Here is a 22,852-nt window from a genome sequence, read left to right as displayed (position 1 = left end):
ATTTGCATTTTTCCCATCTTGCACATTCGTAACAGGGTGGTTTTAGCTTGCAATAAAATCATTTTGAATTATAAAAAAAAAAAAAACAAGGAACAGAGTAGTTCATGACACACACACACATACTCACACTCATTCGGAGTACACGTCAGTGCAAACGGGTAGTAACCAGGAAGTGGCTAGTAAGAGTAAGCTAGCAACGGATAATGAGCAGCTGAGACTCTGGTATTTTGACAGGTTAGTAACCACCTCACTCTTCCAAAATAAGATTTTTCAATGAACATTTATTAACTGTAACTTCGTCCAACAGTACTGTAGCTGTAGACCAATTTAACCCACATTACACATTGTGACAGCCGTCCGCACAGCCAGTCGGCTTAGCTAAAAACTAGCATGACGGCACCACTAGCGTGCAGGCAACGTTGCAATGCCGCCGAGGCGTAGTAGTAGTAGCGAATGAACTAACGTGTACTAAAACAGGTGTCTTTTTTGCTGTATTTAAGGGAGTCGTATTTGGGTGACACATTACACATAGATTGAGGTTGCATTTTAAATATCGGCACATTACACGCGATCACAAGGCACGGCCAGCCTGTTTTACCATGCAAGGTTAGCTGGACTGCCTCCTTGCTCTAGCTGACGTTAACTTAACGTTGCAGGACACACCACCTGCCGTTTGGGTTTAATCTCCCACAACACGAGTGCGAATTCGTGAAATAGTTGATTGATAAATGTGTGCATAATACTGTTTGAAGCAAACAACACATTTGCCGTTTCGTTCCCTTGACATTAACGTCCAGAAGCTAGACTATTGGCTTGACTGTTAAACATTCAATCCAAAACCTCTCTCCTCCTGTTCTCCAGCTCCAGCAGGGCAGGATGGGCAGGCAGAGGAAGAGGGTGGTGACCGGTGAAGCTGCTCCCCCTCCAAGGAAAGATGAGAAGCCCACTGCATTTCACCGCAAGGAGAAGAAAAAGAAAGTTGACATTGGCAAAGTCTTCATCAACATTTCCATCGGTCTTTGCATATTCAGCCTCATTTGGTTCTTTTATGCCCTGTACATGCGGTCCACCCTTGCTAAACGGGTGGTGACTCTGCATCCTTCACCCTGTGTCCTTGATGCCAATAGCACCAATGCGAAGGTATCGCCTGAGAGGTTCTGGGGTTCATACAGGCCTCAGGTCTACTTTGGCATGAAGACCAGGAGTCCCAGATCAGTTGTGACAGGTAGCCTGGCACTATTTTTTCTCCCTTCTTTTGCAGTCAGACTTGTGTTGCTAAGCAATTTGTCCTGGGATTGTTAACATTTTATTGATTACTAACAAGATATTTACTTTATTGTTATATCCCAAATCTCAAATGGTAAATTTGATTAGATTGGGAACGGCAGGAATTGAGCACAGGCACTAGTCAAATGCTGGTAAACTTAGGCATCAGCTTGTGGGTTTGTTTACCCTGTCAACCACCGATAATTAAGCAGCCCTATTCTTTTTAGAATCGGTTGTTGGCTGGTAAAATAGAGCTTGGCCAATTTTGGAACTTGGGCCATTGGAACCTGTAGCCAATAAAGTTAGGTTTCCTACATGACTGGGAGCCCATAGTCAAATAGTACTCTATGGGATATCATTTGACAGCTATGCACATTTCTGCATCCTCTGTGCTATACAACCAAATTTATTTACGTCTCTTATGCCTAGGTTTGATGTGGATGCGTCAGTTTTCCGACATCGACGTGAACCTGAGGCACACTTGTGAGCAGGGTGACCGTTTGCCAGGCTACAGCTGGCTGATGCATGATGGGCTCACCTTTGGCGTGCAGGAAGTCCGGGACAATGACTTCACCCTGACCACGGAGTTTGTCAAGAGGATGGGTGGGGACCATGGAGGAGACTGGACCTGGAGGATCACTGCCAAACAGCATGTGAGGACAGAGGATAAGGCTTTATTTAGACTCATGTGCAGATGTTGATGTCCCCTTGACCCCCGAGTGAGGACAGATTTCACCCATTTCTGACCAATTAATAAATCCCACATAATTTAAATTTATATTTTTATTATACTTTACTATACTTTTTATATAGCAGTTGATGCCCCAAACAATTTCCATTTTTGCCAAGCCATAGCAGTTCATGGTTGTATTTAGTTTTCTGTCTCTAACACTGAATATTATTCTGTTTCCTTGTGTTTGTTTGCCCACCAGAGTTCTGCCCCTCACGCGCCAGTCGTCTCCCTGATGTTCTACGCAGCAGCAGATACTCAAGGTTCCCTGGAGGCCCATGTGGAGGAAAGAAACCGCCTGGGGTCCATCACAGGGTTCTCCGAAGAGCTTGGAAACTTCAAGATCACCTTCCGCAAACCTGTCACTGGGGAGTTGTCCAGTGTTAAATATGCCAGGTAATTGAATACATGATAAAATGGTAAGACCATGAGGGAATATAGAGCAGCAGCTTCGAAAGAGAGTGATTGTGGTAGTTGTTAATGATAAGTGGACAAGGAAACTCTGGAGGGAACAGTATTCAGAGCGGATGCCAGTGCCTCAGACAGTTTTATCAAGATTAAAGATGAGCAGCAAAAAAATCTGACAATAAGAATTGCCAATGACTATTGGCAAGACTGGGTAACTGTGAATAACTCTTCAAATGAACACAATATGGTAGAAAAGTGCACTATTGCTTTAATTAATCCGATCAAGCAATAAATGAAATTAGCAAAGGCAATATGTAGAAAAAGCTTGAGGATACAGTCACACTTCTGTAGCAACGATGACTGTAAGTTTCTTAAAGCTTTGATATATTATTGGAGGGCAGTGTCTAGAAAACAGAAGTTTGAGAAACCACAGATAGCCTAACCTTTTGCATTTGGGCCCCCACCTTCTCCTTAAACAGATCAGCTGCCATTAAATAAGTAAATCCAACATGAGAAAGAAGAGATCAGAAGAAAACAGTCATTACATAAATTTTTAATAGAAAGTGGATCAAGACTCTGCCAGCAACATTCAGAGGGAGCACCAATATTTCACAGTTTCATGAAGGCCAGAGAGGACCAAAGTAGCAAAATAGAAAGGTATGCCCTCATATGAATTATAAGAATTGTATGAATTGTGATTGATAAGTAGGGAGATGGATGATATGCGCCATAATAAGGCTGCAGTTTAACTAGGAATCTGCGGTACAGGTTTGATTTTATTGATGCCTTGTGTGACCAATTGCTGTTTAACCTCTGAGTCTCCAGTACAGCGTGAGTGACAGAGAAGAGGCTTACACCAGGCCCAGCTTGCATCTCACTATACATAACGTTAAGACTTAATAAGCATAGCTAGTGCAGTTAAGGTTACTTATGGTAGTGTCTGACCTCTTATGTAAGTTTTGTTTGACTGCTACGGCAGCAGAGACAGCATGAGAAGAACAGACACTGAATGTGCAGGGTGGTTGACAATTGTTTCTCATCTTTTCAGCTATAACTATCTTCAGACTGTTACTCCCGGCTTGGAGAAGCTGACTGACATTGTGAAGAACAGTCTCAACCGCAGGTTTGTCTACAGTCCTCCTTCTGGTGAGAAGAGGCATTACATTGCTGTAGACACCTACAAGCCTCCCCACCACCAACACCAACAGAAACCTGCTGACACCAGGAAAGAGAGTGACTTTGTGGTTCACCAGGTGACTGTCCAGACGCCTTTCCAGATCGAAGTTCTGTTTGAGTCTGGAAGCTTCCGCAGCCGCCCCAACCAACTGGTGGGGACGACCATGACCGAGGAGCTGGAGAAGAGGAAAGCTGCGTTTGATGCTAAGTTCGAGAAGACTTTTGGCCTTGAGAGCAAAGGTTTTAGCCAGCCACATGTCAAGTTTAGCAAGGCAGCACTCAGCAACATGTTGGGTGGAATGGGCTACTTTTATGGCCAGTCGGTGGTCCAGTCGCTCTACAATGAATACCCGCTCCTGTACCCTGAAGGCGCATTATTTACTGCCGTTCCATCACGCTCTTTCTTCCCTAGAGGATTCCTTTGGGACGAGGGGTTTCACCAGCTGCTGCTGAGCAAGTGGGACCCCCAGGTGACACGGGAGGCCACTGCCCATTGGCTAGACCTTATGAATATGGAGGGCTGGATCCCCCGTGAGCAGATCCTCGGAGATGAGGCTCGCAGTAAAGTCCCAGCAGAGTTTGTAGTCCAGCGGAATGAGAACGCCAACCCACCCACTCTCTTCTTGGCTCTTCAGGAACTTATTGAACAGCTCCCTTCAAATCCGGGCACGGCAGCATCTCAACCGACATTGCCTTTCCTCCGACGGCTCTTCCCCAGACTCAAAACCTGGTTTGAATGGTACAACACCACACAGTCAGGGCCCCTACCCAACTCTTACCGCTGGCGTGGACGTGACAAGGACACCAATTTGTTCCTCAATCCCAAAACCTTGACGTCTGGGCTGGATGACTACCCACGGGCCTCACACCCCTCAGCAGATGAGCGCCACGTGGATTTGCACTGCTGGATGGCATTGGCCTCAGGCATCATGGCTAGTATAGCACGGCACCTAGGTGAGCCCCATCAGGAGTATGAGCACACCCACCAGGTGCTCACTGACAACAATCTGCTGAACGAGCTCCACTGGTCAGAACAACTCCGTGCTTTCAGTGACTTTGGCAACCACACCCAGTCTGTGTCCTTGCAGCAGGAGAAGGTATATGTCCCTCCTGGGCAGCCGCGCCATCAGTTCCCTGTGGCACGCCTCGTGCGCTCTGTCCGCCGGGCCCCCAAGCTACAGTATGTTAACGCTCTAGGTTATGTTAGCTTGTTCCCCTTCCTACTGCACATCCTCAAGCCTGACTCACCCAAACTAGAGCATATCTTTCGAGACATGAGAGACTCCGATAAGCTGTGGACACCGTACGGCCTGCGCTCACTCTCCAGGGCCGATCCCCTGTATATGAAGCGAAACACAGAGCACGATGCCCCCTACTGGAGGGGACCAGTATGGATCAACATCAACTTTTTGGCAGTCAGAGCCCTGCACCACTACGGCAACACCGAAGGGCCATATCAGGAGAAGGCAGCTGCCCTTTACCAGGAACTCAGGACTAATGTTATCAACAATGTTTACAGACAATATGCTGAGACAGGGTATATCTGGGAACAGTACAGTGACAGCACTGGCAGGGGCCAAGGAAGCCACCCCTTCACTGGCTGGTCAGCCCTGACAGTATTAATGATGGCCGAACAGTACTGATTCTATAGATCTCATCTCAAGTCCTCTAAGATATTGGCCCTCATTTATCACACCATCATCGAAACAACAGCATGGTTAAGTGTTAAACTGCTTGTGGGAAACATGCCTTGTCTTATTGATGAGACTTTCCTACCCATTGATATAAGCACAAGGTCCAATGGAAAAAGCATGTTCTCAAGAACACAATGACACAGCCACATTTAGCAGTGCCCTTTAATGAAATCTACAGGTTTCATGCAGGTATCCTATCACTTAATTTATTTGTATGTATGTGTGAAGGATGATTGCATACAAGTTTATAGAGAGGTGCGTGTACCATCTCTTTGCTGTGTGTGGAGCCGAGCGCTGTCTAATGCTTCAGCTAAATTTGTCATTAATGCATATCAGGAGAACACTTACCATATTGTATCCCTCAAAAATAAACTGTTTGAAAGAAAGTTATGGCATCATTCCTTTTTTTGAAGGAATAAAATAATAGACTAGTAGTTACAGTATTGGTGATTATAGATTGAAATTGTCAAAGATCAGTAATGCACACAAAGCAAGGCATATTTTTTAATTTGTATTTCCATAACATGCAGAAAACCACTGGTCCACCTCTCCAAAGGAGGTTACATGCTTTCACACTAGATGCGAGGATGATGTTACATGTACAACTGTGATCAAATTTATAGCAATTTTCCAGGAGAATGGGCGCAAATGAGTGGGTTGTGCATTCACTTGACAAATGAGGGCCATTGTCTTCAATAGTGCCATTTTTGTCTTCATGCTATAATATGTCTTCAATTCTCTGCTGTCTTAATGATTGGTCATTTTGAATTTAAACTGTTTGGTCCCAGTCCTTCAAACACATAGGTCTATACAGTGTTGCTCAGCTTTTATAATGTTTTGCGCCTCTAAAAGCAGCAGTATTTTGTATATTCAACCTGTGGTTTGACTGGCAGGGAACATCATGAAATTTGACTGTGGCATTGTTTTTGTTTTGTTAAACAATAAATGATTTAAAAATCTTACTTTTCTGTTGTACTGTAACTTGTTTGTAATGTTGGTATGTTGCCTCCTCTGAGGGAAATCAGTTCAATATTTATTGAATCTAAGCATGTATCTACAATCATGCTTGGAAAGCAGGAGACAGAAAAATACATCCTACCTCTCTCCTTAGTTCTTAGTTTAATTTGTTTCCTAGCACTTCTCTATGGGCACAGGGACATTGACAGGGCATTATGGCTTATTCATATTGGGTGCTTGTAATTGGTCTTAGAATTTCAGCTTATTCTCGTTGCACTCATGTAAGTCTCTCTGGATGAGAGCATCAGCTAAATGCCTCAAATGTAAAAAAAAAAAATCAGGCCTCTCAATAATCTTTCTTTGCAAAGAGAATCAGTCCATGCCCAAAAATTGCATAATGAGAAAAAGTCTGGCACTGACTGGAACCACAACTGACTTTATCTGAAGCAAGATACCGTAACTGACTCATTGGCAAAATATCCAGAAGTACATAAATGTATTTTATTAACTGCACAATTGTTGGACTCTCAGTGATACATGTAATAAAACGTATTTTAAATGCCCGTCAGGCTGTGCAGGCAGTTTTTGAATGTGTGCACATGTGTGTCTCATGTTTTGGGTAAGCTTTCAACTTAATAATAGCAATCAAAATACTCAATTCCCGAGGTTTTTGGATTTGTGAGGTTTTACTCGTTGAGAATAGATTAAATCCCACCAGGGCCTTTTTTTTTCTTTTGCCGCTATCATCTTTCCTATATTCCAAAAAATGCCTGGGAATGTGGAATGGCTTCCAAAAAATGTGTTTAAGGTTAAGAGATGTATAATATTTAATGCTTTGATGGACGTTATACAGTGGAGAGTGGGAGGAAGAATAAGGAAAAGGTCTGGGCATGGCATTCATCGGGATGTCATGAGTTAAATTCTGACTCACAATATCATCAGTACATGGTAGATACATTTGCTTTCAACATTGTTTACTGCTTCTTAGTTTCCAGTTATTGACATACAATGTACATATAGTATTAGATTGTACTGTATGTGCTTATTTAACCATTGAAAATACAGGACGTTTTTATTCATCTTGTGGTTAATACTCCTCAGGTGTTCAGCAGAGATGTCAGCACTCTTCTGTCAGTCAAAGCAGACCGTAGCTTCACCACACTGTGACCTTAAGTACAGCAGCCCGATCCTCTTCCTTTTGTCAGACGGCACATTTGAAGGCCACTAGCTGACGTCAATCTGCTGCTAGTTATTTCTTTTACCTGCATGGTTTCCATGGAGCGCAGTTGTTGTGAGGGCTTGGTGCTTAATTAGATAACATCAAAAGGCATGGGAGTACACGGATGGCAAATTCTTTTCACTTGTTGATATATACTGGCATACATTCACACACCGGGGCATACAGTAGCAATGTTCTTATTAATACTTTGACACTAAATAAAAAACGTCTGGGTGGTGAGAGCACTGATGTTGGCTCTCAGTGTGTGTGCACGATCACTGGGTTCCAACCCCTTGTCTTTTATGAATCCTTTGAATAGGCTAGATGTGCAGTTGTGTCGTTGAAGGCTTCGGATGGTGCAGTAAGGTTGCATGGCTAAAAATAGTGCTTCTATCAGTAAGCAGAGCAGCAGTCAGGCTGTGAAGCCACAGATTGGCAGTTTCACTACATTTATCAGAAGCTATGGTCAAGACTGTTACTGTATTCATCAAGATGGCGGATATTGGAAATTATTAATAGCATCTGGCATCTTGCACGGACTGTGTAAGTAAATTCCTGAAAAAATCAGCGCGCTTATTTCAAGGTGTAAAGCATATCTTTGCGCATGTTTCTCTCAGAAACTTTGCCAGACATTTGTTTAACTGAACTGTGGTGAGTTTAGATCTCTGAAGCTATTTACCAGTGGATGATGTATCAATGTGCAATCATTGCCTTTGGGCTTAGTCGTGGGAGACACAAGCTCATCACTTGACCCTTTGACCTGTTAACGCAAAGCGCACTATCAAGGGATTTGGACACAGATGAGCCATATCCTCTGCCTTTTGCTGTTTCTCTCAGAGGAAATGGATTCCACATCCCCTCAATGCAACTACAGTCAAAAAATGCATTTATTCCTTTGAAGAGTGCGGACAATCTGTGTGACTAAAGCACTCACTGCGCAATCCATCCCCCTCACCCAGGACCCTTTTCTCACAGTGAAATGGGATAATAGCCAAACAGCATCAGAGCTAACTAATGTGACTGCATAATAAACAGATGAGTCAGGGGAGTATTCATTTGCATATTATCTCAACCTTATCAGAGCTTCGATATATAGAATATTTTGTGACTGTCCAGTGCCAATTAATTGGGCAGTGAGTGCAGGGAATACACAGTGAATACAGTGAATACAGTGTCCAAATGGCCACTGCTCAATATTGAAATAAAGAGGGTGGAAATCTCAGCAGAGTAATCATAAAGTTGTCTAATATTGCTGGAAATAGCCCCCACTAGCACCGAGTGCTCTGTGGAATGTAATTACTGGGAACTTATGCTAGAGGGAGCTAATTAATAAGGCATTTGTGAGTGGAAAAGAGCCTTTTTGAATACAGCTCAGCTATCATTTTACTTACAATAGAGAGCTGCTGAGAATTAAAGCAGTATAAGTGGATAATTATGCTAATGGCTCCATTTGGATATAAGATATGGTGGCAGGCTGTATTTCTAGGAAATCACTGTTCATGCATTGCGCCTGCTTTCCACACAGGTTCTCTATGCATATGTGGGCTTGTATATTCTCATCGTCTGCGGGGAGATGTCAGAAGTTTTGTCCCGAGGTTAAACGATAATGTGGGGGGGGATCTCGTTCTCTGCTGACGCCACTTTTTTGCCCTCCCAGACAAATAGACAAGGCTTTTGGCAAGCTCTCTATGAGCTCATGCAACATGTGACATACACATTTGAGTCTTTCTATTCATTGAACCCCATGGCTATGAACTGTCTAATGTTTTGTTCACTATCAACTTTCATTAGCTCGCTACATGTTAATGTGAACCGCCGCTTGTTGTTGGTGGAACTCCAGCATTGACATCACTGCCCTCCCAGGGGACCCTTGAATATCGCAAGACACAGTCATAGTGTTTGTCCTCCCTGACATCAAAACAGCATGCCTTCCTCCCTCTCTTCGCTTCAGCTGTCATCATCAGCAGCATCATCATCCACACCGGTTTAACTGCTGTTTATACTTTACATCTTTCTATAAAATATCCTCCAGCATCTATCGTCCACCGTCTGCGATCCTGTGCATCCCGCTTTTTGCCCCCCAGAAGCTTGCCGTTGAGCACCCAACTTGCCTCAACCAACATAGGTCTATGTGTATGTTATGTAAGGCACACTATAAATAGGTTCACCCGGGATCTTTTGTCTTTACCTGATTCGCTCTTAGCCCAACAGTTTTTATTTCTGGAGAGAGCTGTGGAAGCTAGTGCAATGTAGAGCTGGCCGTTTCCATAGTTACTTTTGTTAGCTGCAAGCTCTTAACATTCTTCATCTGTTTCCTCACATGTCTGCTGTAAGCCATTTGTTTGAATCTGTTTGTATTGCATCTCCTCGTGATGACTGTGCATCAAAGCAGTGATGGAAACAATGATTGCTAATTATCAACATTCATATCTTTCCACAGATATTACATTGTGCTGTCACTGGGTAAGAATATGTGCACCAGACAGAATTCAATATGGGTGCAGAATATTTGGCTGAGATGAATTTTAGACTAGAATTTCACTTATTAACTTGTGGTCAAACGTACATGCAATTAGTCCCATGTTGTGTGATAATGATTTTGTGTGGAAGGTGTTATTGAGCGTACATCTTAAGGGGATTGTTGCTGCATCTGGCCAAGCAAATAACCTAGATATTTGCATTTTTGACAGTGTAATAACTATTACCTACCACACCATCAATCATCTCGGACTGAGAGCGTTCTATTGTATAAATCCAAAGTCATCTTTTGAAGCAGCAGGCAACAACACTGTGTATTATATTTAAAAGAAAATAAAACAAAATAGGACAGCGTGTATTATTTCAGTGTTACATTTCATGGATTTATCATGAAAATCTGCAAGCCGTTAGGTAACAGCAGGTAGCTGGATCGGGCCCAAGAGTTGATCTGTCAGAGTACTGTTGAGCATGGATCCTGCAGAGAAGAGGGCAAGGTGGGAGCCATGCTGGTGCAGCGCGTGTGGGGGAGTCTGGGGGCACGGTTGAAGAAACACTGGGGCATTCCGCAATCACGATTGGAGAGCTGAATATGATTCTAACCTATCCCTATTGTAGAACCAAAGAGTACAGGCGGCTGGGGACCGAAGTGGGCGAGTGCGGAAGTATTTTTGGAACACACGGGAAACCTGCCACACCAACAGCAGCATCGGGGCCTGGTACCGGGCTTCCCTAACCCACTCCCACTCTCGGAGGGAGAGAGAGAGAGATGTTCCTTCAAAAGCAGAACCACGCTTCCGCTCCCTGTCTTTTTCTTACTTGTTCTATTTTTCTTTCAATTGCCCAGTGTTTGAATGATGATGTGGTATATATAACCATGTATGGCCCAACATGAGAGAGAGAGGGAGAGAGGGAGAGAGGGAGAGAGGGAGAAAATAACGAACTTGGCAGCTGAGGCGAGTACCTTGTATTTATAGAAAGTCGTGTTTCCGGCAGAGGTTTCTGTGGTGTTAGCACTCCCAATCCATTTTTGCGGTGTCTTACAAGCTCTATTGTATCCAGGTTTAGATTGAAGATGTTCCCTCATCTGACGCCTTGGGGGGAGATTTGAATGTGAGACATGTTGTCAGAATGTGATTTGGGGGAGGCAGATGGATTTCTCCGACTCTTGTACCACCCCGGCTTTCGTAGGGTTGCTCCAAAAATCTGCTGTGCATCCGGGAAGTTAAAATGGCATTAGCCGAAAGTGCACCACAGTTCTTGAGGCTGAATGTAAATGCATGTGCAGTGTTATGTATTTGCATTTCATTACCATATGATTGCTTATAAAGGCACCTCAATAATTAATGTTAGTTCCCATATCTATACATATGTTATTTTCTTCAATCCAAAAGATGCAAAAGATGATCCAAAAAGGTTTGTAAACAATATATGCCACCAATGGACTATATTCTCTTATCATAAATATAAAAAGATTATATTCTTTTAATCACAGGCAGCTGACAACAGAGAGTTTTTTTTTTCCAAATTGTGGTAACATTTATTAGGCAAAGCTTTTTTTATTTATTTTTTATTTCACCCACATTTGTAGCCGTTTCCTGCATAAACCCTCCAGATCATGGTAGGTTTGAAGTGATTTTTTCAAACATCAACGACAGCCTCTGCATCTCAGTGGGTTTCCTGGTATGGATCAGGTTCTTCTATTATTTACTCTCATACAGTGTGGGATGCATGGTTAGTTGACAAAATGCCAAGGTATTGAGACTTTGAGGTGCTACTGTAAATCACGAAAGAGATCTATTATTTTGAAGTAAGAAATATAAAGTATTGTCTTTTATACTGGGGATGGAGAATCAACACCAAAATAGTTGACATGTCAACACCTACACTCTTGAGAGTCTGTATCAACAAGGGTTGAGAAAATCAAAAAGCATGGAGTTGACTGATCACAAAACTTTGGAATTCCAATTGAAAAATCCATGGTTGAAATTGGATATTGATTCTTAATAGCAGGGGTGAAAGTCCTCTGCTTATCTGCTTTTGGCTTAATTTGTATAGCACTTATCAAAGCGGAGTTACAATGTTCTTTACAGACAAAAAAAACAAAACAAAAAAATAATTAATACCTAAAAGAACAACAAAAATGTAAATAGACAAACAGCAAATGGCCTTTGGTCACCTTTGGTTTCTGGCCCAGACTTTAGCCCAGACTGGTCCTACCTGAGGATCTCACAAGCTCATAAGGGGTTAAAAAATCTGAGATGAAGTCGGCGGCTAGACTCATCTGAGTCTAAGTAAACATCTTAAAATCAATTCTAAAACTAACAAACCAAACCAGTGCAGAGAAGCTAAAATAGGGGTAAAATGATCCATCGATGTGCGTTTGGTTTTCATCAATAACTTGACTGCACAGTTCTGCAAAATCATGCGCCATGATTTTCCACGCTGGTGGATTGAGACAGAGCATTACAGCAGCCAAGGATAGAAATATTGTCATGAATAAGTTTTGTCTGAATTTTGTTGAAAGAAAATTTTGGAACATCCAGTCCTTGACACCAGCTATGTAACACTGACAACGTAGTTGGATTGTTTAGCTGAGTATTGTCGGCATAGCAGCTCCTTTCATAAATAATAGTCATGAAAAAAGTCACGACCCCTGTCCTTGATCTTGTGGGTGGTGAGCCCACAAGGCATCGGCTCCGTACTGTTTCTTCAGGCCGTGTCCAACCAAGCCTCGAGGGTCACCCACACACCAGGCGCTCACCTGCAAGCTCCACTCCCAAGCCTGGTGGATGGGTGAGCCTGGGTGTCCCATGGCCAAGGGATAACATATATGAAGGAAACACTACTGGCCCAAGAATAGAGCCTTCCCTCAGGCACAAAGTATTTATTCCAGTAATTAAAGTAACATTAGGCGTTTCTATATAAAGCAGAAGAAAAATAATCAACAATATAATCAACCATTAAACTGAAAATGTTCTGTTTGACAGTTTAAATGGGAGCCAGTCCCAGAGATATCAGCCCATTTCCTGAATCTTAAAAGTTGTTTCTTTCCACCACATCCAGGAGTTGCTTTGATGCCACAATCTTCAAATTTATCTCCAAAAAGACAGAAAATAAAAAGTACCTTTGAGGATTAAAGTATGAAATTGGTCTATAGTTATTAAGGACATTTAATATATTAGGGCATTTGCAAACTAAACTAGCTTGCAAAATACAGACTTTATATTTCAAACTGCCCTTGTAGTTGCTGTACAGGAAGATTAGTGCATTGCATCGATAGGAGTGCCATATGTGCATTTGCAACTTTCTTAATTTGGAAATGTCTCTTCAGGATCAAGCAGTTCTAGTTTGCTTAAATAAATAAATTAATAAAACTGACGCTCAATGAAGGACGTGCTTAGGTGCAATTCTTAACAAATTTGTAAAATAAAAATAATCATCATCATTCATGGCTATTGTTTGCACAAATTGATGTATTTCAGGGTAAAGCACCGTTTGCTTTGTTACCTTTCTGTAGCAGGTCAAACGAATACCTTGGCTAATTAGAAAGACATGAAATATTTTAGTCCAGGACTATATTAATACATGTTCCACTTGTGCTTTACTGAAATTATCCATTGAGTAGAAGTGTCTAGATATCCTTTCATTATAGCAATGTTTCATCTTCTTGGCATAGCCAACACTTTGAACCTCTTTTGAAGTCAATATCCTTGTTAAAACATGGAAGCAGCTTTGTGTCGCTCTACATTCTGTCTCAAGCTGCCATGCTGTTCCCTAAGAAACAAGAGCATTTTTGCTCATAGTGCTTAAATGCAATGGAATACAACAAAGGTTTTCATTTAACTTTTACAGGTATGGAGTTACCCCAGCGCTGTAATGTCAGTAAGTGCTAACATTACATAAATCCATTACTTAGTCCTGTGCCGTGGCATTTTATGGAGGAGAGAGGTTACAGCCACACTGCAGTTATCATAACAGCATCTCGTGATCTGAACTCTGTGTGATCAGATTGGTTTTAATAGACTCTGGATTACTTGGAGGCAGTTCCTCAAAGCTAAACATCTCTGGGCCTAGAATTAGAGTGCACATCTGAGGTGAAAACGATTTGTTCCGGAGAATGTCAAAGCCGCAATGAAAGAGCTTATATGCTATTATCATACACTAACTTAAAAAGATGACAGGGCAGCAACTCGCAGATCCTTTGATATATTTTCCACTCCTCGGTATTGAGGGAGATAACATAAAATTTGAATAGTCTAGTAAAAGCATAAGCATGCAGTTTATTAGGTCTAGTAGTCTCTTTGCATTTGTGCTGAAATAGACACAATACATTTATTTCCATATAGCCTACACATTTTCTAATTTTGAGTTAATCTTGTCCATAACAAAACCCACTCAGATAGTATGCACATGCTCTGAGCTCTGAGCTCTATCATTACAGGATGTGATCAAAATAAAGAAAAATGAATTCCTTTGGTGATGGTGTGTCTGCAGTGGTGTTGAGAAATGCTTTTTTTGGCATGGTTTTGATCCACTCTTCTCCTATGGGGCAAGGTCAGTGCTCATCACCACTGAAATATTGATTTTTTTAGGGATCGTCTGGGGCCTCCATCTTTATGTTGACAGTGGAATACACCATCTCAGATAGCCAAAATACTCAAAATATCCCACAAATGCGAAACTCTGAAGTTGTGGAGAGCCTTAGCATATGGCTGATATAATACAATGCTGCTTAAACTACAGGGCCACTGCTCATGTTGTGTCAATAGGGATATTATCATTCTGCTGACCACTGCTCCCACCTAGAAAGAAATGGACTACAGAATTAAGGGGATAGCACAAAATCATTGTGCCAGCAGTGACTGGAATTTCCCTATTGCCCTCTGAGGGATGATGGGATTGATTTCATGCAAGAGAATGCGCCTCACATAAATACAGAACCACAAGAAACTCATTGAGCGTAGCAGGGCTTGTGTGTTGGTGGTTCCTTGGCCAGATGTATTATTATAGTAACCCTGTTGGTTAGACTCGATGCTGCGCCGGCGCTATCCATGGTCCTGAAACTCAAACTGGTGCCAGAGGTCCGCTGCAGACCGTAATATCCTATGAAAGCATATCGACTTTTTGTAATAGGAAATGTGACCACGGAGTGCACCCAGCAACAGATGCGAAACTGGAAATAAAAAAAAATGCTTTGGGGGTTGAAATGTCATGTGAACAGTTGGGTTCAACCACTGAACACATCAGGGGTGTTATCGACTCCCTTCATTCCTTAAAGGCCAAGGCTTCGTTTGGACACAGCTTTGCAGCTCGCCCGCCTTATAGTGTAAGCGATCACATTTTCCAGCGACCACACCAGAGGAAGTGAAAAGCCTACCTGAAAACAAAAGCTGAGCAGTCACCTACCAGGAAGGGGTGTTCGGTTTGACTGCTGAAAACATCTAGACCATGCAGTTTGACACAGATATTAAACTGATAGAGTGTGAAAATCTCGAGGAATTAGTTGAATCTCTGGACTACATTAAAGTTGGTTTTGTGCATATCCACCTTTAGGACAATAGGTTTATTCAGTGTGCTAGTTCTCACTTGTAAACATATTAAAAGATAATCTGGCGGAGTCTGACTGTTGAAAATATTATTATTTGTTCGGGTTGCTCAGTTTTCACCTGTAAGTTAAAGTTCCTATATGGTCTTAGTTTTTGTAGGTCTGCCTGCACGGTTTTTCCACTCTAAAATCTCTGTCTTACTTAATGACATTCTTTAAAAGTTACATTAGCCTATAACTGACAGTTTTAATGGGCATGTCCTTAAATCGCATAGCTCATGAATGTCGGCTGTCAGGTCTACAAAGAACAGGTGGCACCGCCTGCTAGGCTAAACCTTAGAAATAAAATCAATTCCAAATCAGTACAACTCTACTTCTCTTTCAGCTGTTTCATATAATGTGTCAGGTATGTTTTTGTATTTTATCTCTTGGTTTATTGTGATTCTGGTTGTGCTGTATGCCTTAAGCTGCAAGCCAAATTTCCCACTAGAGACATTATAGTTTTGATCTTGAACTTGAACTGGACACTTTTTAGCCTTTTAGCCTTTATAGCCTTCATAATCTGAAATCAGAATCTGAGAAATGTCCCCTAAGGAAAAATCACTGTAATATTCCTATAGAGACTTATAGTGTCACTGAGTTCATAATAAATTAAAGGATAAGACACTTTATGCTATTTCTCTCTCCTATGATATCACTGTAATATCACAATAACATGTGACAGTGGGTTTATAGGATCATATCGTACTTTATGTTTTTTTTTAATCTCTATCACTATAATATTCCTGGGACATTATATCTAGTTTATAGCCTAGTTTTGCTGTGATATATGTATATCATCCCTCTAAAATATATAATAGAATTCCCATAGTGTTTTGTCGTAACGGCTGTTAATTGAATGGGGAAAATGAACAAACTTTAAACAAATCTCTTGTTGCTGTGTGAGATGATGACATGAAAAGTCTTATCCTATATCACATTTGATCTAGATATGTTAAGTCTATTTACACAATAACCTAACTTACTACTTACTAAAGGTGTCAGATGGTCAGCTCTTCATCTCGAGTCGCCGCCAGTGTTGGGCTCGTGACTCGGAAAGTAATTCATTACTCGTTTTATTCATAATATCATCACTTCACTTATTACTCACTGGTAGCAGTTAATTGTAACATTACTCGTTACATTACTTTTCCATTACACCACTATACGTTGCCGACTGCATCCCCTCAATCGGGATAACCCTCCTGTTAATGATCAGGATGATCAATCAGCGTTGATGTCAAATGTTCTTGTCATCATTTCCCTTCATAAAATCAAAGCAGTTCGAATATTTCCACCCGGAGAAAGTAAACTTTTCTGCCATTTGTCATCTAAGCCAGTTTAATGTGAGAGGACGACGTTTCTGACCAAAAACAATCGGGGGATGGTGATATGCAGTTTGGGATAATTCAACTTCAGTCTGATATTTGGAGGGATGGAGGACGCGGTTGATAACAATAATAGCGACTTCATTGTTTTGGATTTGGTAACTTCAGTGTTATTACTGAAAGAGAAACGGTAATTCCTCACACTACTGGTTACAGTGAAAAGAAATACCTTCACTGTAACGTGTTACCACCCAACACTGGTCGCCACTTGTTGCAACGTCAGACTCCATCTCTCTCCAATATGAGGGGGGGGGGGGGGGGAGGAGGAGGAGGAGAGAGGGGGGAGCCCGTCACATCCTCTTTCCATGTATGGGCATGAAGTTTACACGCAGCGGGGAATCCTCTCACTGGAGCTGATGAATGGGGAGGAGGGCCGAGGGAGCCGCCAAAGTGTATATAAGGAGAGAGAGGGGAAGTCGCTGATGTGAAATCCACAGCAGCAAATAACCGCGGAGCTGAGACGAAAAGGAATACCTAATTGCTTTTTACACCTTTTGACATAGACACACCACTTTGGATGATTTGTTGAAACCATCTGTGGGGTTGAAAGAACAGTTATTTGCGTCCGTTTGGCATCTTCCCCCTGTACCATTTCCCTGGGAGAGACGGACTTCTAAGTGCACCATTATGTTGAACAATATGGATTTGAATGCTAAAGATTCTTTCTACCCCCAGTTTGAGAATTGCAACAGTTCTTCCCTGGGAATGGAAAATAGCGTGCGAAAAGATAACCAGGAGGTGTATGTCGATGCAGAGCGGGGGGTACCTGCCCAGTTTGGCCACGGTGAGTTCGCATTATTGCAACACCGCACAAGCGATAAAATGTGCATGCATGGAAAGATAAAATTAAATGTGTCCAAATGTGGGTATTTCAGAAAGAGATGACACTTAACGAGCATATCAAGGCAGTTATTATCATGGCATTGCTGTGCCGATTAGGCGTGAATGTTTATGTAATGGTGCTTCTTTGCCCGTTTAAATTTGCACTGATTCTCTAAACGAAACACCTGTGATGACAAAGTTTTCTCTCTTTCTAATTCAACAGAGGGAACCCCTGTAACCCTCAAAACCGAAGCCTCCAACTCGGAATTTGCTTTTAACCCCTGCGAGTGCCCAAAAGACACCTACACCCCCTCCTCCCTCGCCTACTCCGGCAGTTTCTATGTTGAAGCATCTCAGGGGGCGCCGTGCAGCACCGAAACACTTCTCAACATGATCACAGAGATCGTTGGTATATCTACATTACCGATCTCAGAAGTGCAACAGAGCGGCAATGGCCGGGGAACTTATCCGTCGCCTGCGCCGATGGAAAGCAGCCACGGCAATTTTGGAGACCCCGGCGTCAAGAGGCAACCCTACACCTGCTCCGGACCCACTCCCCCCGGGTTCTCTCCTGACCAGACGTGCCCGAGGTACGCTGATGACCAGGCCGGGAGCCAGACTCAAGACCCCGCCTCTTCACAGCTGAGCTTCGGCTCCTCCCGAGCTCCAAACCAGAAGAAGGTTGAGCCAAAGTCGGAAGCCGCGTCTTTCCCTGTAGTGGTCAAGAACGAGTTTGAAAGCAGCTGCTATGAGTGGGGCACGTTCAATAAGTCTGACTGTTTGGAAACGGGCTTCCAGACAGAAACCTTCCCGATGTCAAGTGACTTCCCCCCTGACCAGCCAATGGATGTAAAGGAACTCTTGGACACATTCCCCCCAATTTGCCCCAACCCAGATATGGAGTTTAAAGTGGAGGGGGGTATAAAGCAGGAGCCGTGTTTCTCTGACACCTGTTCTCAGAGCTACTCCAGTCCTCTCTACACTAACTACCCGCCACCGCCGATGGGCCTCTCATCCAACCTGAAACCAGTCACATTCCCCGTTGAACTTCCACAACCGTCCAATCAGTGCGATTCCTTATACACATCACCAGCTTTACCGAGCACCATAGACTCCATCCTGTATTCTTCCTTGCTGCCAGACTCATTTGCCCAAAGTTACACCCGTGTGACGAAGCCCCCCCGGGCCAGAAAGAGCCCCGCCGCCTCTCACGGCCCAGCCAAAGAGAAACCCTTCACCTGCCCCATGGAGAGCTGCGACCGGCGCTTTTCCCGCTCGGACGAGCTGAACCGGCACATTCGCATCCACACGGGCCACAAACCCTTCCAGTGCCGCATCTGTTTGCGCAGTTTCAGCCGTAGCGATCACCTTACCACCCACACCAGGACTCACACTGGAGAGAAGCCGTTTTCCTGCGACGTCTGCGGCAAACGTTTCGCCCGCAGCGACGAGAGGAAACGACACGGACGCGTACACCTGAAACAGAAGGAGAAAATGGAAATAAAGCCACAGGTTGCCACCAGTGCATGGCCGTTCACTCTTCCCGAGGGAATCTGAAGAGTGATAACGCCCCAGAATACTATATGTGTCCACACAATATTAGGATCTTTCCGTCTTGGAAGATAAGCCAGCTGATTACAAGTTGATGTCTCAGTTGGTTTGACTGGCAAGTCCAAGCCTGAGAACAAGAGGTTTTGCGAATGTTGCAAGATGCTGGAGGGGCAGAATGGAAAAAAAGGGATCTGCTTCGGCCCTATTGCCTGCTGTTGATGCTGCTGACTCTATGCAATGATGCATAAGTTGTAAAAGTGGGTTAACAGCTCAACAGTGACTTGTTGCTGTTACTGTCAACACAGCCAAACCTCACTGCGCATTGCATGACTGCTGTTCAGCACCTCTTCATCTGGACAGCTCCAACCTCGATAAGAAAACCATCCGCGTTGTGAGCCTGGGATGGATTGCACTTAAACTTAAAGATTATTAATATTTCCACTTAAGATTCTTATTTTCTGCTTTTAGCATTTTTAGAGCAATGGTTTGGACAATGGTTCTTAAAATGCATGTTTATGTCAGTGCTTTTTTCTTTTAACGGATTATCGACCACTGTCAAGGTAGTCCTTCACTCCACAGTGAAGGTTTATGACATGAATGTAGGCTAACATATTTATGGCTTTGACCATAAAGCTGTCCATCTTTGCCCAGATTTAGTGTTTGTTTAACTTTTTATCATTTGGCTGTCAGTGTTTTTGTCATTGGTCTTTGTGTTGTGTTACAATTGTTTGAATTATTACAATTGTGAAAGATATATCATAAATGGGAAATAAATATATTTGTATTACTGTACTTCTTTGTATTTTTATAGCTAACTGTATATTTTACATTTACCACATTTGAGCTTCATTTTTAAAGTGAAATGCATTCTAAGTCATTCACAATGTTTTGGTTTTGGAGGGCTATTGTTTAGCAACACAATATTTTAAATGTTACAATTTGATATCAAAAACATTTTCGCACTTCATCCCATTGTTGATATGATAAGAATTATTTCCTTGAACTGCTGATCTAGATCTGAAAGGGACCAGAATGTACACTAGTTGTAGTATGGTTTTTCAATGATGCGATTTTACAGTATGTACAGAAGTATGTTTAATCAAGCTAGAAATAACTAGCAGATCATATAAACATTGCTTTTGAGTAATCAGGTAGCACACATTGCTGCGAGTTTCTGTGGACTTTACCTTGGAGATGAAAGAGTTTGGCTCGCAGTGTCATTTGCTGAAGATTATGCTGAAATGTTCACTTTAGCAAAAAACAATGGTGAGAGTTTGGTGGAATCATCACCAACAGTCAGGGTACTGCAAAAAAGTAATTTAACTCGCCTTAAGTTATATTAACTGTTCAAGTAAAGATTTTGTATATACACAATTTCTACAATACTTTAAATTAATATTGATGTTGTTATTTTTATGAAAAAAATTTATGAACAAAATAAACATTTTCTGGAAGCGCAAGTGTCTTGTGCATGGTCTATAATTATCTGCATGACTATTCTCCCTTCCTTATTCTGACCATCTGTCTCATGCAACATTGAATCTTCCCATCAGAGCAGTCATATGGATGATGAGTGTGTGTGTGTGTGTGTGTGTGTGTGTGTGTGTGTGTCTTCCCAAAATATACATTATAACAGGCCACCTGTGGCACCACATAGTGTAGCCCTAACATTAGACATCACAGTTCTACCCTGTGACTCACAAGGCTTTTGACTCAAACACATTAAAGTGAATACCCTATTACTCAGTGCTGTGATTCCGGAGCTCCTTGACTTCAAAGATCACTTTTCATGCGTTCTAAATGTAGAGATGAACACCATGTTAGACCAAATCCCTTCCAACAGGATATTTTCTTGCCATGTCAATGAGATGATATGATTTTTCTCAGTTCATTCATTCCTTTGTTCAATCAGTCATTCATTTTCACAATACAGGGGTGGTAATTTCTGCTCAATTACTGAACAGCATTATGGTCTATTATCAAATTCCTTTTCTCTCAGAGAATTGTGCCAATGAAGTCTTCTATTGGCAACATTTCCTGTGCATTCTTGTAAATGCAGTTAATGGCCACCGTGTCTCCTCCGCTGAATCCTTTCTTCTAAAATGATAAAGCACGTATCTGCACATTGTATAGGTCAATGACATTGTGATTTTTTTTGTTTTCATCTTCAAGTGAGAGCCATTTATCTAAAAAATTGAGTTTGTCTGAGTGATTCCAGGTCAGTATATCAGGGACAGTCCCAAATGGCATAGCATTCCCATGTGAACTGGTAATATCCCCAAAGCTGTGAGTGCTATAGTAGTAATGTTGAAGGGCAGCAAATGTGAGGCATTTACCTTTAGGGTGTAAGCTGTACGTGCGAGAGAGAGAGCTACAGGTTTGAGAAGAAGACCACCACCCTCAAAGTGGGACTCCAACATACTGTGTTGTCTGTGCATCTTTCTTGGGTGCCAAGCTGTTGCAATCTGTCGATGCACAGCGGACAGGCAGACAGGCATGCAGTAGCAGGGACTCCGCGGTGGTACGTAGGACACCCATGTGCCCGTGACGCAGTCGGCTGGCAGAACACCACTTTGCTTGCCCACGGCAGTGCGTAAGTGCCTGCGTTGTCTGTAGCTGACAAACATACAGTACCAGTGTGAAACTGCGAGCTGCCACATGGAGCACTGTGAATAGTATGTACCCATCCTCTCCTGTCCATCACTCATCATCACTTACAATTGCAAAGGGCCAAACAGATGAACATGCAGTCCCGTGTGCATGTTGTTTTAGTGGCAAACATTGTCCAGTGATGGATAGTTGAGGTTTTGAATTGCAGCGCTGTGCTGTCACAGTGACCATTATCCAGACACTTGAAGACTGAAGAGTCATTGAACTCTGACCACTGATGGAATCTCTGCATTTGGCAGCTCAAATTCACATTTGCATACTGTAAATGGCTCTTGATATATCTATACGAGTACAGTTTCAACTTTAATCAGCTGTGTTGCTTTTATTGAATACCTTTACCATATCATAAAGCTTTCTAACTCATGCTTTGATACAGACAACAACAAACCATAACTCAGTTCCTTTCCACTGAATGACATTTATGTTTGCAACTACCGTAGATATGCGTAATTGCTGAAGCCATTAAGTAATTGTGTTGGGAGGGCTCATGACCGCCACTGAGCACCATGCTTTCTCAGAATGTGGGTCTCTTCTGCTGTGAATGGTAGCCCATCAAGTCCATTAAATCCTTGTCAGTGCTTTACTAATGCAAACATGTTAACATTAGGACTGTTAGTTGGGGTTTTATCCAAGGTAATGTTCCTGTGTGACTGAAGTATTCCATGTAACCAGGGAGAAAACCATAAACAAATGTGATTTCACTTCTTCATTGTCTCATCCAATTAATCGCTTGATGTAGGATTGCTTCTGGATAAGTCAATGGGACTATTTATCTGCTGTACCAAATGAGTACTTTGGCTCAGGATTAAATAAAAAATCCTTACAAATGACAGAGTGAAGGATTAGATGGGCCCAAATTCTGAGGATCAGTGTCATTGCAGAATGATATGTTCTTGCATGTACGATACT

The 22,852-nt window shown here is 42.4% G+C and overlaps 2 protein-coding genes across 2 annotated transcripts; both read left to right on the top strand.

Moving 5' to 3' along the window:
* The first annotated feature begins 163 nt into the window (after positions 1-163).
* Positions 164-5,722, top strand: mogs (mannosyl-oligosaccharide glucosidase). Its single transcript, XM_071912970.2, has 5 exons — positions 164-234; positions 862-1,225; positions 1,696-1,919; positions 2,199-2,392; positions 3,453-5,722. Exons 2-5 carry the CDS (start codon positions 877-879, stop codon positions 5,221-5,223), a joined length of 2,538 nt encoding a protein of 845 aa, XP_071769071.1. The 5' UTR covers positions 164-234; positions 862-876; the 3' UTR covers positions 5,224-5,722.
* An 11,805-nt stretch (positions 5,723-17,527) lies between these two features.
* Positions 17,528-19,279, top strand: LOC139922461 (uncharacterized). Its single transcript, XM_071912988.1, has 2 exons — positions 17,528-17,684; positions 17,946-19,279. The coding sequence occupies exons 1-2, from the start codon at positions 17,528-17,530 to the stop codon at positions 19,277-19,279; spliced, it is 1,491 nt and encodes a 496-aa protein (XP_071769089.1).
* Positions 19,280-22,852: the final 3,573 nt, after the last annotated feature.

This window comes from Centroberyx gerrardi, chromosome 3 (genome assembly GCF_048128805.1).
Source record: "Centroberyx gerrardi isolate f3 chromosome 3, fCenGer3.hap1.cur.20231027, whole genome shotgun sequence".
Taxonomy (NCBI): Eukaryota; Metazoa; Chordata; class Actinopteri; order Beryciformes; family Berycidae; genus Centroberyx; species Centroberyx gerrardi.
Note: the sequence above shows the minus strand (reverse complement) of the source record. Positions and strands in the feature narration are given on the sequence as shown.

Bases quoted from the DNA above. Each gene is read 5' to 3' on its own strand.
- LOC139922461 (XM_071912988.1), top strand. From the start codon at position 17,528: ATGTTGAACAATATGGATTTGAATGCTAAAGATTCTTTCTACCCCCAG. The intron at 17,685-17,945 runs GTGAGTTCGCAT...CTAATTCAACAG, and splicing joins ACCTGCCCAGTTTGGCCACG to AGGGAACCCCTGTAACCCTC.
- mogs (XM_071912970.2), top strand. From the start codon at position 877: ATGGGCAGGCAGAGGAAGAGGGTGGTGACCGGTGAAGCTGCTCCCCCT. The intron at 1,226-1,695 runs GTAGCCTGGCAC...TCTTATGCCTAG, and splicing joins TCCCAGATCAGTTGTGACAG to GTTTGATGTGGATGCGTCAG. The intron at 2,393-3,452 runs GTAATTGAATAC...TCATCTTTTCAG, and splicing joins TCCAGTGTTAAATATGCCAG to CTATAACTATCTTCAGACTG.